The sequence below is a fragment of the Lytechinus variegatus genome, chromosome 6 (genome assembly GCF_018143015.1).
Source record: "Lytechinus variegatus isolate NC3 chromosome 6, Lvar_3.0, whole genome shotgun sequence".
In the NCBI taxonomy this organism is placed as follows: Eukaryota; Metazoa; Echinodermata; class Echinoidea; order Temnopleuroida; family Toxopneustidae; genus Lytechinus; species Lytechinus variegatus.
In genome coordinates, this window is record NC_054745.1 from 11,356,294 (window position 1) to 11,371,138 (window position 14,845).

A 14,845-nucleotide genomic window follows, 5' to 3' on the forward strand; every position below is an offset into this window, starting at 1 on the left:
AGGTGGGGTTGGACACTAAACCAAATAAGGTTTATAAGCCGACGACCGAAGGACCCGTATCAATAAAACATTCTTGTACTTGTTCAGGGGTTCATTTCAGGGAATATTTGCCAAGAGTATCGTTTTGTTTCCAATACTTGTTAAGGGTAGGGTTTCACACGCTAATACTTGTTAAGGGTTGCATTTTCAGAATATGGAAATTACGTGTTTAGGGTGCTTTTCGAGACCCCATGGTCGCGCATGGTATCCACTCGTGAATGGAAGTGGCCCCCCCGGGCATGTGGCAAAAAGTTGCACATGGCAAGTAGTTACATGTGGCAAGATAGAAGATTCATTACTCAAAGTTGTAAACAATAGCAGTCACAGGGAAAATCCAAATATATATCATTCAGTTCAAATTACCACAATTATGTGTATGTGTGCGTCCCATCGTCCGGATGGAAGAACTAAATGCATATCTGACAGAAAATAAAAATTGTTTATGATTCCACTCAAATAACCACGATATACTGCGTGCCCCTCCCCCTTAATTCGCACCGGCCTCTCCCTCCGATCCCGACCTCGCCCTTTTCCTTTTTATTTGGTTTCATTGTAGAAGCCATAATAAACGAAATTTAATTTCCGGCGTTTACGAACTCGGACTCGTCTTTATCAAATAAACGTTAAATTGGTGAGTTCATAGAGTGTTATTCATTTCACTTATATCATGAATCGTTTAATTTATAATTTTAGGATTGTGTAAGATAGATAGCGTCTTGAAAATATTAAGGAGACAGGTAACAAACGACCACGATTGGCGAACAAAACTAACGCCAACTTCCGCATGCAGAGATCGGGGTTGAGTCGGCTAGCGCTAGCCGCTCTTGCTGCATGCTGTGGACGTCGTCGACCCGGCACTTCGGCTTCATTCAAACGCTCAGCTCCGGGTATCGTCCCGGATGGACTTCGGTGAGGCAGCTGGTAGCTGCCCGCCGAAAATTTCAAGTGAAAAATGAAATCATATGAAATAAAGGAATGATGGCGCTAATGCAGTTTTGCACTGGCTGGTTACCAGCATCTCATCACCAATTTTAATCCAAATATTTATTCCCAAATGTCATGACAAGACTAAAAGAGTCTCAGTCGATCTCACTCGGTCACATTTCGATGACGATATATCCACCACTTTTCAAAATATCGTGATCGGGAATGGCTGTATTTCGGCTTTAGTTTAATCTCAAAGTCGTCAGGGACCTGGGAAGCGGGGGTGCTGGGGGTGCTGAAGCACCCCAGAAATTTATCTGGGGTTGTTGCGTGTTTTAATTTTATTTTCCATAGGTAGCACCCCCACGAAATCAGGTTCCCTTGTGTTTTTTTTAATATATGTTATGATGTACATAATTATCACATCCGACAATCGCAAATCATTTATATAGTCGTTCACATATTCCAATAACATCCCTCCTTTATCGCGACTCAAGCTCGGCACTCCGATACAGACGTGGTCGCGCGCGATACGTGATAACCATAGTTTACACACTACTCGATAGCAGGGAGGGACATAGCCATAGGTGTGACTGGACTTGAAAGTTGAAACTTCTAGGTTTTATGTCGAATCAAGTGTGTGCGCACCCGACCGCCCTTTTTTTGAATAAGCAATTACAAGTCAGACATTAGAAATCAAATTTCAGTCTTTTTCACCCTGCCCCATGGCCCTGGGAAGCGGGGGTGCTGGGGGTGAAAATCTAGTGGTATAACTTTACAAAGGACAGAAATGTAATGAAAATGAACGACGTTTTGTAGACCCCCCCCCCCCCACATCAGAATTATCCGACACAGAACTTAAGATAGTGTTTAAATTCACCCTTTTTCAGATCGGAATTTAAAAAATATATTTTCTGCTCGTGCTTCGCGCTCGCATTATTGATTTTTATAATAAAAAATGTATTTACAATGCCCAGATACTAGGTCTAACTCTAAACACGCATGTTTATTCAGATTCGCAGCTTGTTTTGGGGCTACTATGGGCTGAAAATATTTATATCATATAAAATTTTATGAAAATCTGATATCTGTTATCTAATTCTAAAAGTTTAGCAATATTTTATGAAAATGGTGATATGCATGTCGTCATGAATATTTAATAGGTGTGTTGACATGGGAAGAAATCTGTCCCCAAAAGTAGGGGGACCAGGGCCTGGAAAATATGACAAGCAAAAAAAAAAAGAAAAAAAAGTTTTTCACCCAAAATGTAAGATCATGTAGTCCAAAAGGTATTATTTTGATTGTGAAGTGATGTATTTTTCTCCATGAAAGACTAAAAATAGTAATTGTGTCCCCTACTATTTTTGGTAGGGGGACAGGCCCCCTGTCCCCTCTGGGATTTCTGCCTATGTGGGTTGAAGATGTCACATCCCCACTATCATGTTTCTTGTGTTATTACATTGAATAAAAATCGTTTCATTTTTTTCATACCAGTGTGAATGATATCTCTCCCGTATAATGAAATGAGTTGCAGCAAAGAATATCTAATATACTAAATCAGTTGTCAACTGTTTTGGGTTCTTGAAGGGAAAATATTAAATAAACCTAATTTTATATAATATAATACAAAAGAACAAGTGGGGATATGACATCATCAGTTTGCTCATTGAATATTAAAGAAGACATGCTTAAAACTGTTTCCACGGAGTAATGCTAATATTTAAAATGCAACAACTTTGATATTCTTTGTCGGATTTTGATCAAATCTTTATTCTTATGTTCGTCTGATTTTTCTTTATCTGTTCAAACCATATTACATTCAGTGTGGAGCTATAGATCAGAATATCAAACATTTTCTGCTCGCGCTTCGCGCTCACAATATTAATGTAAGAATATATCAAAGTACCCATGATTTTCTTGATTTACAAAACATGAATAGAATGTCCCAATTATAGGTCTGAAATCTCAATTTCGTTTCCGCTTCGCGCTAGCATCAATTGTATAGTAATATGCATATCCTGTTCATGATTAGAAAAGTGCTTAAGATGTCCTATTTTTAGGTCGAAAATCTCGTTTTTATTTCCGCTCGCGCTTCGCGCTCGCATCAATTGTATAGTTAAATACCTATACTGTTCATAATTAGAAAAGTGCTTAGAATGTCCAGCATTTAGGTCGGAATGTCAAAATATTCAGCTCGCGCTTCGCGCTCGCAGTATTTGGTTATTGATATGTATCGTCTTAATGGGTATCTGCAAATAGTCCTTCCCTTTCGATCAGACCAGAGCATATATAAAATATATCTGCTCGCATTGATCACTTTCGCGGTTATTATTTCTTACATATATATGCATCTTGTTCAGTACCACAAACATTGCTAAAAAAAAACAATTTTTCAGGACCAAATACATGAACCCCCCAAAAAAAAAAAATATCTTGCGCTTTGAATTATATATCTATGTTCTTTTATAAAAAGAAAGCTAAGAAGTGACTGTCATATATAAAAGAGCTGCCAAAAAGCTGTTGTACATGTAAAGCTTTACACATTTGTATTTCTTCTCCCATACGTGTACTGTATCAAAGCAATAGCTTTGATCCAGCTGAGGCATGGCGGCTTGTCATTATTCGAAACTCACCTTCACCCAACAAAGGAATTGATATGGTGTCGAAAATCTGTCTTTCTGACGGTCAATTGAATCAGGGTTGCCTTAGCCATTAACCCGTCTCTGTGGTCTAGTGGTTAAGGCACTGGCGTTCAAAGCTGGGGGCCCGGGTTCGATTCCCGGCAGAGACATTTTTCCAAAGGGTAGATAGCTCTGGGGAACCTTGATTTAAGCTACGCCTACCATTGTTCTCTTCATCCATTTCTTTACAATATTTAAATGAAAAATAGTTGCCAAAAAGCTGTTGTACGTGTAAAGCTTTTGACAAACACATACAGTTGTCCTCAAAATTATTCATACCCCTTGTGGAAAAACATTCTTTGGTAGATTCTTTACTTGTAAAAGCTTTTATGATGTAACTTTCTTTGTATCTTTTGTCTGCTTGTTGCTATGCATGATTTGACATATGAGCTGGCAAGTCTTCATTAGCATAATAATAGATAGGGTCGAAAGTTATTTTTTGCACTTGTTCAGAATTATTCATACCCTTGCCAATACCTCAGCAAAAATGTCCTTTTATGACAATGCGCATTATTTTCACTGTCTGGGAATGTGCTATTCTTTGTTCTATAGTTATTTCAAGATGTTCCAATGAATTAAATACCCTCTTTGTTAAACAAGCCATTAAACAATGATGGAAAATAGCATCTTTCTAAAAGGGTATAAATAGAGGAAAGCATTCTGGTTATTCTCAGTCTCTGATAATCATGGCCAAGAAGAAGGAGCTCAGTGAGGACCTACGGCAACGTCTTGTGAATGCCCACATTGAGGGAAAAGGTTACAAGGCCATTTCCAAGCAGTATGACGTCCCTGTGGCAACAGTCCAGAGCGTAATCAAGAAGCACAAGAGGTACAACACTGTGAAGAACCTTAGTGGGCGTGGCAGGAAGTGCAAGGTGTCCCCTAAACTTGCCAGGAAAATCTGCCGAGAGGTCAACAACAACCCCCGGACCACAACCAAGACCCTACTTGAAACGCTTGACCGGTCAGGGACGAAGGTGTCTCGGTCCACCATCGAGCGAGTCTTGCACAAAGGAGGTCTCCATGGACGCAGGCCTCGGAAGACACCGTTGCTCAGGAAGAAACACCTGAAGGATCGACTGGCCTTTGCTAGAGGTCATCTGAAGCAAAATCCAAGCTTTTGGTCAACCATCCTGTGGTCTGATGAGACGAAGTTGGAGTTATTTGGCCATATGGATGTTGAATACGTCTGGAGGAAGAAAGGGGAAGCATACAATCCAAAGAACACTGTGCCAACCGTCAAGCATGGTGGTGGGCACATAATGCTATGGGGATGTTTCTCTTCCAGTGGCACAGGGAACCTCGTTCGAGTCAAAGGAATCATGAAAAAGGAGGATTACATCCAGATCCTTGAGGAGAACTTGAAGGAATCTGCCGAAAAACTCCAGCTTGGCCCCAACTGGAAGTACCAACAAGACAATGACCCAAAGCATACCGCCAAGCTGGTGAAGAAATGGTTCAAGGACCATGATGTCAACGTCCTAGAATGGCCAAGTCAGAGTCCTGACCTGAATCCGATCGAGAACTTGTGGCGAGACCTGAAAGTCAGAGTGATGGCTAGGAACCGACTAACCTGACCCAGCTTGAGGCCTACGCCAAGGAAGAATGGGCCAACATCCCGCAGGAGACGTGCAGGAAGCTTGTGGACACTTACAGGAATCGTCTAGAAGCAGTCGTAAAGAACAAAGGCTATGCTATTGACTATTAATGAAAGACATTGGACTCAGAAAAGCTAGGGTATGAATAATTTTGAACATGACATTGTTTGAATATCTATGAATAAAATACCCCTGAAAAAAGAAATTTCTTGAATTGTGCATTGTTGTTATTCTTTCACTAGTAGGTCACACATAAATCATAGAGAAACTTGATAAAATGCATTCATTTCATCACAAACATGAAAAATCACAAATATCAACAAGGGTATGAATAATTTTGAGGACGACTGTATATACAAGCATCTTCCCTGAAGAAGGTATAGGTCTACCGATAATTTGGAGAGTGAATAAAAGAACTTAATTGTTGGCATTACAAAAACTGCATTACTCGTGAATTTGTTTCGCATTCCTTATATATATATATATATACATGTATATATATATATGTGGGGGTGTGTGTGATGTCCTTAGACGTGTGTGTGTGTGTGTAATTATGGAAAACTCAATTGTGTCCCCTCCTCCCCCCCCTCCACCTTTGAGGAGAGATTTCAGCACCCCCACTGAAAAAATCGTTCCCAGGTCCCTGAACGTCGTTGATCGACACGGCATAGACATCGCTTCGCGGATCGCTTGGATTCACCGTAATGTTGATATGAACTGAAGTTAGCAACCAAATCATGCGAACATAGATTCGCATGCGGCATAGGCATGCTGGCAGTTTGTTCGCCACATTTTCGCATGATTTGGTCAGTAGAGGCGCATGGCCAAAATGGGAGACTCTCCAAATAGGGGAGACAATCTCCCACATTGGAGACTTGCTTTGCAAAAGGACAAAAGAAACGACACCAACAAAAGCACAATTTTTTCCAACCAAAAGTTTGTCTCGCTGAGGTCAGAAGCCCATTTGTTTTGTGTGTGGATGACAACAAAAATCCTTATCAAAACAAAAGTAGACGGTGAATTTTTAAAGTAGGCCTAGACGGTGAAAAGGTGTAAATTTTCATGAGGAATCTGCTTATCACATTTTTATTTGCCGCCAACAAGGTAATCCTTTTGCCGCAAATGTAAACAAAGGAAATTAGTCTCCAAAACTGGAGACTGTCTCTGAAATTGGATACCCAAATTCTTTATAAAAGTCTCTGATATTGGAGATAATCTCCCACATTGGAGACAGTCTCCAATATTGGCCGTGCGCCTCTACTGTTGGTTGCTTACTTCAGTTCATATCAACATTACGGTGCACGGTGAATCCAAGCGATCCGCGAAGCGATGTCTACGCCGTGTCGATCAACGACGTTGAGATCGAAGCCGAAATACAGCCATTCCTGATCACAATATTTTGAAAAGTGGTGGATATATTGACATCGAAATGTGACTGAGAGACTTGTCATGACATTTGGGAACAAGTATTGGTGATTAGGTATGCTGGTAATCAGCCAGTGCGAAACTGCATTAGCGCCGGAATGATATTGAGGCATTATCTTGGTTGGCATTATCGTGAAATTAGGAACCAGTTCCTAATTTCCACCGCACCGGACACATTATTTTCGCCCATAATTTGATAAAACATTTTTAGCAGGCCTGAGATTTTCCGATATTTTTTCACCAACATAGGTGGTCTCTGAGATCGATGTAAATCCGGTATAAAATGAAGGGGGGTTAGGGTGTCTATTTTCAATGCCTTATTCGCGAAAATTGCTTGAAAATGAAGGGCACATCGCGCCCAAATTCACACAAAGTTCTGGCAACTTGCTGTCGTTACTTTTTATGAAAATTGCCGTCATGCATTCAAAAACTTGATTCTTCGACGGCTATTTGAAGTTTATCGCACACGGTCGGTATTGATCATGGGTGCTGCCATTTTGTATTACCCAACAGACAGTTCTCGCATATTGCAGTGTGCACTCCGTGCGCGTGCGATGGCTGCATTCAGTTCATGCATGCAGGCGCTAGGATAACCCAAGCCCAAGGAACTAGCTCCCTGGGTACCGCTGGGCGTGATTACGGTGATTTGTCAATACGGGAGTTCTTCCGTGCGAGTGAAAAAACAAAAAAGTTTGTGAAATATTATGGCTTTTCAACAGAAATTTCTTGATCGAGGTGAGGGTGAAAGGGATCAACGCTTTAGTTCGTGAGAAATAGACTTGCAAGTGGGTTGAAAAATCAGTGGATGGAAGGGTGGCCAATGAGTGAATATGGAAAATTGAGGAACCCGGTAAAGCTTACTGTACGTGGTGTAATAAGGAAGTCAAGTATGCGAATGGCAGCTGGAGCATGATCAAGCAGCACATGGCCAAATCTAAATAAAAATCATAATCTAGATCTAGATAATAAAAACATGTATCAATTATCATTTCAGACTAGATCTATGTAGGTAGATCTTGCCTCACTTATCCAATGTACAACTACAAGGTTATGATATACCGTAACCTTGTCCTCAATTAGAAACCCCTGTGTGGTGAAATTACATGAATAAGATTGTCAATGTTCGCCTGTTTTATTCTCTTGATAGAATGGATATATGTTTGATTTCTTTGGTTCAGTCAGATTTTACTACACAGTTATTTCATTACAAAATATGCCTTGGCCCAAAACTAAATTCTTGAAATTAATTTTTCTAATTAAAAAGGGAGTCAGTGGAGACCCCCTCCGGGGCGTTGCCCCTGGACCCTCGGCCATTAGGTGGGAGGCACTGATCACTTCACTCCCTACGTTCACAAAAAAAAGATATTTTTGGAAAGGGCCACTCTCAGGCCTGATTTTTAGGGACTAACAAAAGTTAGGCCTAAGTCAACGTAAAAGTATTCATATAGCCTGGAGGCGTCTGGGGAGTAAAATTGTTTACTACGTAGGCGTACTCCCATGACGCCTGGCACGGCATATAGGGCCACACGAAGGAGAGTCTTTAGAGAAAACAATGTTGCTCCAAAATAATTGATTTGTTTAACTTGCTAGCCACAAAAAATGGAAAACAGTTCAAATCCCCCATTATGTATATTTATTTATTTTTAAAAACAAGAAATATTACAAAAAATCATGTAAGAAGATGAGCAGATACTCACCGATGATCTTGTCGCCATTTTCCTTCTTTTTTCGTAGCCTAGTTACTTACAAGACGCTATAAGATCGGGCGACGATTTTATGAGCAGTGCCAATTTAAAAGAAAAGAAAATATTCAATCGGCTGATGAATATCGTGAATTGTAAAATGCTTGCATTAGCTCATTATGAGCCGATTGAATTTTTAAAAAAAATTGTCACTGCTCATGATATCGTCGCATGATCTTATAAGCGTCTTGTAACTAGGCTACGAACAAAGAAGGAAAATGGCGACAAGATCATCGGTGAGTATCTGCTCATGATTTTTCATGATATTTCTAATATTTCTCCTTGTTAAAAATAAATAAATAAATGTATGTAATGGGGGATTTGAACTTGATTTCCATTTACATTTTGTGTGGCTAGCAAGTTAAACAAATCAAGTAATTTTGGAGCAACATTGTTTTCTCCAAAAACTCTCTTTCGTGTGGCCCTATACCTTGCCGTGCCAGGCGTCATGGGGAGTAAGCCTACGTAGTAAATAATTTTACTCCCCAGACGCCTCCAGGCTTTGTGTTCATCCGTCCTGGTGCTCACATTGAGTCATTGTCAGCTTAATGAGATACATATTCCCTTCAAGAGGAACAAATGACACTCATGCACAAGTCAATACACCTGTACACTGTCCAAATACTTTTCCTTGCACTTCAAGCTTTTATTTATCTAGACCATTCTAGTGACAGTATTTTTTACAAGATTACTTGTAAGTGATTTCTCCCTTTCAAGTTCTGAATTACTTGTAAGTGATTTCTCCCTTTCAAGTTCTGAATATAAAAAAAGTAGGCCACACTTCGCATTCGTATCAGTGGATATGTGAGATATGTATACTCTTTGTGAATTCCTAATGAGTAAGTTTTTCTGAGCAATCGGCCGCTCAAATTTATTTTCATAAGACAGCACTCCTTACAACGTGCCTACTTCTTTAATTCATCATATTCACAACATAACTTTTCGGTATCAGATTTGAGATCTCATTTCTCAAGCAACCATTCTTTTTCTAAGATCTATTCCTTCCCATTTTTTTCTACCTCACCTAATTCTCTTAATCCTATATTTATCTAAATTTCACAATATTTGATTCATTTCCATTTTTGATTCCCCAATAAATTGAATTTTCTTCTTATTCAACATTGCAGATGGCAAGATGAATGGCGTAAAACAAATCAAGAAAGAACCGACAGAGGAGCCACATACGGAAGGCATGATCAATGAATATCATACAATCATTATTAAGGAAGAAAACCTTGAAGAAAATGGATGGGGTGACACTTTGGCAGTCTACCAAACAGAATCAATAAATGCAGGTAAGTAGAGAGTTACTATGATTTAAAGATGAATTCCAGTATTGGTAACGATCTCAAAATGACTTTTTACAGAATGTAATATAATGACCATCCAAGTGTCTGTTTGTATGAATAAAAAATATGTGCCAAAGGATTCTGGAAGAAATTGTGTAATTGCTGAGAAATAAGCAAAATAAGCGCCGATTCGGTCACTTCCGTCGGGTCTTTATTCCAGCAATAATAATACACTGTCCCACGTGTGCCTATCTGTGTTGGTGATCTTCAGTGTGAACATTTTTCAGCGTAGATTTCAAGATTTCATAAAGTTCAGTTTATGTAACTGTACCAGATCTAGATCTTCGATGACATACTGACAATTAAGCCTGGTTTTACAGACTTTCTCATGAAATCAGTGTTTACTGCAACTACTGGCATTTCTCTTTAAGGCTACCGCACACCTTCCGATTGGTATGCGACTCATTTTCAGAATAAAATGTACTAGAATTTGATGGTAATATTGAGACTTTGAATATCTTACTGTGTAATGGTCTAAATCATTGTACGAATACCTATGATCAATTTTGTGACTATGCTATCATCCTTAGAATAAAAGCAAATTTGATATCTAGTCATAATGACGTCATAGCAGTCCTACGATTGGCTGCAATTTGAAACTAATTTGGTCTTTGCTCCAAAACAAGTGTTTTCAATCTTTCAAAATGATTAAAATATTATTTCAATTTATTTTAACCTCAAATAAAATGATTATGTTCGATTCACATCTTCAGAAATTTAGCAAAATGCGATTTGTTCCAATATTGGGTCGGAGACTAGTCGTAAGGTGTGCGGTCGACTTTAGGCTTCCAACTCTTGTTCATTGAGAGTGAGACTCACTAATTTTCTTTATCATTTCCCTCTTAAATTCATGGAAATTTGTGCCATTTTCTTGCACTTGACTTCTATTATTACTTTGACCCCAAAATTATGCCATTAGTAGCGTACGAAACAATACGAACAGTACGAAACAATGTAAAATTGGTGGTGAAGACCTTTTTTCCCTCTTTATTTTTTGCTTGTCAATTTCTTCAAGGTAGGAAACTACCTAAAATTGGTGGTGAAGACCTTTTTTTTCTTCTTTCTTTTTGCTTGTCAATTTTTTGGACGTAGGAATGGCCTAAAATTGGTGGTGATGACCTTCTTCCCCCCCCCCCCTTTTTCTTTTTTGTCAATTTTTTTCGGGGTAGGAAGCTACCTAAAATTGGTGGTGAAGACCCTGTTTTTGGGGGGGTGGTCAACATTTCATTCAGCTTGAACCCCCCCCCCCCCCACATTACAAAATCCTGCATACGCTACTGAACTGTATGCCGTCGTCCTATGGGAGTCTCACTCTCAACCAGTTATCCAATATTGGTAGTCATCATTTGATTGTATATAAATTATAAAATGTTTTTGTTTAAATGCAAAGTTTTAGATTTTCTTTTCAATTAAAGTTAGAAGGCACTCTGTTTGCTTCTTAATTTTTAAAATAATGCCAAGGGATGTTATACAAAAGAGTTAAGTGTGAGTAACCCCCCCCCCCTTCACATGTTAAACAATTGTAATTTGAATGATGATTCCAGTGAAAAATAAGGCGAGAATGCTAATCACAATCATGAATTCAAATTCTATTCCAGTTGAGTTTCACTCAAAATACGGTATGAAATGTGTGAAGGCTTGACCTCCAAAACATCTTTTGAGGGGCGGCGCTTCCATTTCCTTTCAAGCACTTCAGTAGATAATACTATTGTCATGCACTCATCGTATCAATGCAGTGCTTTGATTGACAAGTCACCAAGGACACATACCGCCTTTGCTCTGGAATTCAAATTCAAATCAGTTTTCAAGTGAGCCTGTGAAAGGTCAGTTGATTCTAAAGACGAATTGCAATCATGAATACTATGGTGATTCATGGTTCACGTGTGAAAACGCCCTAAAAAGTCACACTTGAACTACCGATTGCATTTGGTTTACAGCACCTCACTGCTTTGGTTCATGAGCACCACTGCGTATTAATCAATGAGAAACTGAAAGAGTTAAAAAAACGTGTTAAATCTCTCCAGACAGACAGATTTCAGCTGTCTAAATATGCGCATGCTCATACATGATATTCATTCTCTTCCTTTATGGTTTCTTGTTTGCTCCAGGTAGCCAGAAAACCACATATAAGGAATCTTCAGGACAGGTGAAGACAGAGGTGCAGTCGGAATCCGAAGTTGAGACCAAACCTCTTCAACTTATTGGTGAAGCCTCTCTGAGCTGCACTGATGGCACACCAACCCCTAACAATGGTGAGGACACAGACAGTATTAAGATAGGAGAGTCTTGCCACCAGTGTTGCATATGCAACGTTGCTTTTAACTTCAAAGACCAACTGCAGGAGCATGTGAAAACACACGGGAAAGACTTAAAGTACGCGTGTCATGTTTGTAACGAGGGATTTGCCCATGGCGGTCTCCTCCGGGAGCACATGAAAAGTCACCCAGGAGAAAAGCCATTCAAGTGCTCTGTATGCAACAGGGGATACTTCAAGAGGAGCACGCTGGCTGTTCACGTTGCGACGCACATCGGAGCACAATCCTTCAAGTGCTCGGTGTGCGATGAGCCTTTTTCCGAGAGTGAGCTTCTGAAGGACCACATGACGATCCACGACAAGAAGCTACGCTACACGTGCTCCATCTGCGGTAAGGGATTTCACCGTACCAGAAACCTTGATGACCACATAAGAACCCATACGGGGGAAAAGCCTTTTAAATGTCCAGTCTGTCCAAAGAGCTTCTCACAGCGGAGTGGGGTTAGGAAGCATATGACAGTCCACAGCGGGGAGAAACCGCATCAATGCAAGGTCTGCAAGAGGTGCTTTGCACGGTCAGAAGGCCTTGTGGTTCACATGAGGACCCATACCAAAGAACAACCTTACCAGTGCACGGTATGCAACAAACGATTCTCTCACGGCAGCAGTCTTTCAGAACACATGGGTACGCACATTGGCGATGCTCCGTTGCATTGCTCTGTTTGTAACAAGGGATTTTACTACAACAGCGGGTTGGTGTCCCACATGCGGATCCATACGGGAAAGAAACCCTACGCGTGCCAAGACTGTGACAAGGTCTTTCCTCGGTTGAGTAGCCTGAGGAGCCATAGAAGAACCCACAGCGGGGAGAAACCATACATTTGCACTATCTGTAAGAAGGGGTTCGGCCAGAGCAGCGGCCTCGCCACTCACATGCGTGTCCATACTGGCGAAAAGCCCTACAAATGCACCATCTGCGACAAGAAGTACGCCCAGAGCGGACTCCTGACGATACACATGCGTATCCATACCGGAGAGAATCCCTACAAATGCACCTACTGTAAGAAGGCATTCACGGCGAAGAAGACGCTGACAAAGCACCTGCGAACACATACGGGAGAAAAACCCTTCCAATGTGATGTCTGCAAAAAGGAGTTCTCTCGCTGGGATGGCCTCTCGAACCATAAAAAGATCCACACAGGGGAGAAGAAGCACAAGTGTACCGTCTGCAGCAAGCGCTTCACGCAGAACACGGGACTCATCACACACATGCGGACTCACACGGGTGATCGACCTTACAAGTGCTCTGTTTGTAACAACAGGTTTGCACAGAGCGGGACGTTGGTGGTTCACATGCGAACTCATACAGGGGAGAAGCCGTACGAGTGTGCCCTATGTGGCAAGAAATTCCCCCAGAGTGGTCATTTGACGTTGCACATGGCAACCCATACGTTAGATGATCCTTGATAGAGAGCAAGATAACAGTTGACCCTCAGGGAAAAAGATCACATTCATATCTGTTTGGTTTATATGTATGCCCAATAATACAGTCTGCTTGTAGGGGAGATTTAACAAAGATAATCTGTGATTAAGAAATGTATTTAATTGTCAATTGAATGTGGTATATTCAACGCATCATCCCATTAATCCGAGTCATGATTAATCCTCAAAGCATGTGAATTAAAACAGAAAATTAGCCGTATTCCTTGTTAGATATCATGTGTAGGTTTGCACTTTGATGTAAGCATATGTTTATTGAATTGCACTCACATGTATAACTCTTTTGTGGAACACCCATGGTCTCATGTATCAAAGGTCAAGAAAATAATTCTACTTATCATTCCAAATTTCTTTTCATTTGATGAAGGATGTTATCACTATATATGCCCGGGTCATTTATTTAATACTGGGGAGCATTTCATCAACTTTTTCATCCGACAAGTTGTTGGATCTGACATCTCATATTGGCTGTGAAGTATGGTTACTATGGTAACTTTTGTATAAAACGTCTGACAAGTCCTTTCATGAAATGCTCCCGTTTTCATTCAAGTGATATCAAGTTTGGTCCTGAAAACTGGGGTTGGGGTTAAACAACACCAGATTCAACACCAAACATGCAGTGAGGTCGATGTTTGAAGGGATGTCTCACCTGGCATTGAGCTATCAATTGCATAGATGGTGTCATTAATTTCAAGCATGGTGTTTTCTTTTTATAAATCTGATGTTGTTGTAAAGGCAACACCAGCCACAAAACTAAACCTGAAGTTGGTCACTGTTGGTGTTTGGAGGGATGTCATCTGGTGTTGGGTTATTAATTGTATCCCCCGAACAGATCCTGATTGCAAGCTAACCAAGAAAATCATTTATTTCTCTCAAGTTTTAACACACTTACTCTTAAGAAATTATTAGAAGCAATGTCAACTGGGAATTCTCGTGAAATTTTAATGAAATTCATGTTTAAGTTAAGGCCTGGTCACACCGCCCGAGCGTTGTTGGAGCGGTCGTGGAGCGGTAGGGAGAGAGGGTCGAATATCGCTCACAAAATTGGGGGAAAAAAAAAACCAAACGATCGAAATCGAAAATGGTGAACGGTAGCGAGCGGTGATGATTTTTTTCTCTCCGCTCCAACAATGCTCGGGCGGTGTGACCAGGCCTTTAAGTTTTAGGTACGCAAATATATATGGGGTCTTTCTTTCATATGCATTGGTCCGCCAAGATCTAGAGATTAATCTGTATGGCCCACATTCTCAAGTCAGGTTTAACTTAGACCACGGTCAAGTCAGTGCTAGAATTATGCAAAACATGCCAAAAACTATGTTTACACTGTACATTG

At 40.3% G+C, this 14,845-nt stretch overlaps 1 protein-coding gene across 1 annotated transcript; it reads left to right on the forward strand.

The window, feature by feature from the left end:
* The first annotated feature begins 602 nt into the window (after window positions 1-602).
* LOC121416996 (gastrula zinc finger protein XlCGF57.1-like) lies at window positions 603-14,518 on the forward strand. Its single transcript, XM_041610536.1, has 3 exons — window positions 603-670; window positions 9,537-9,704; window positions 11,867-14,518. Exons 2-3 carry the CDS (start codon window positions 9,545-9,547, stop codon window positions 13,477-13,479), a joined length of 1,773 nt encoding a protein of 590 aa, XP_041466470.1. The 5' UTR covers window positions 603-670; window positions 9,537-9,544; the 3' UTR covers window positions 13,480-14,518.
* The last annotated feature ends 327 nt before the right edge of the window (window positions 14,519-14,845 follow it).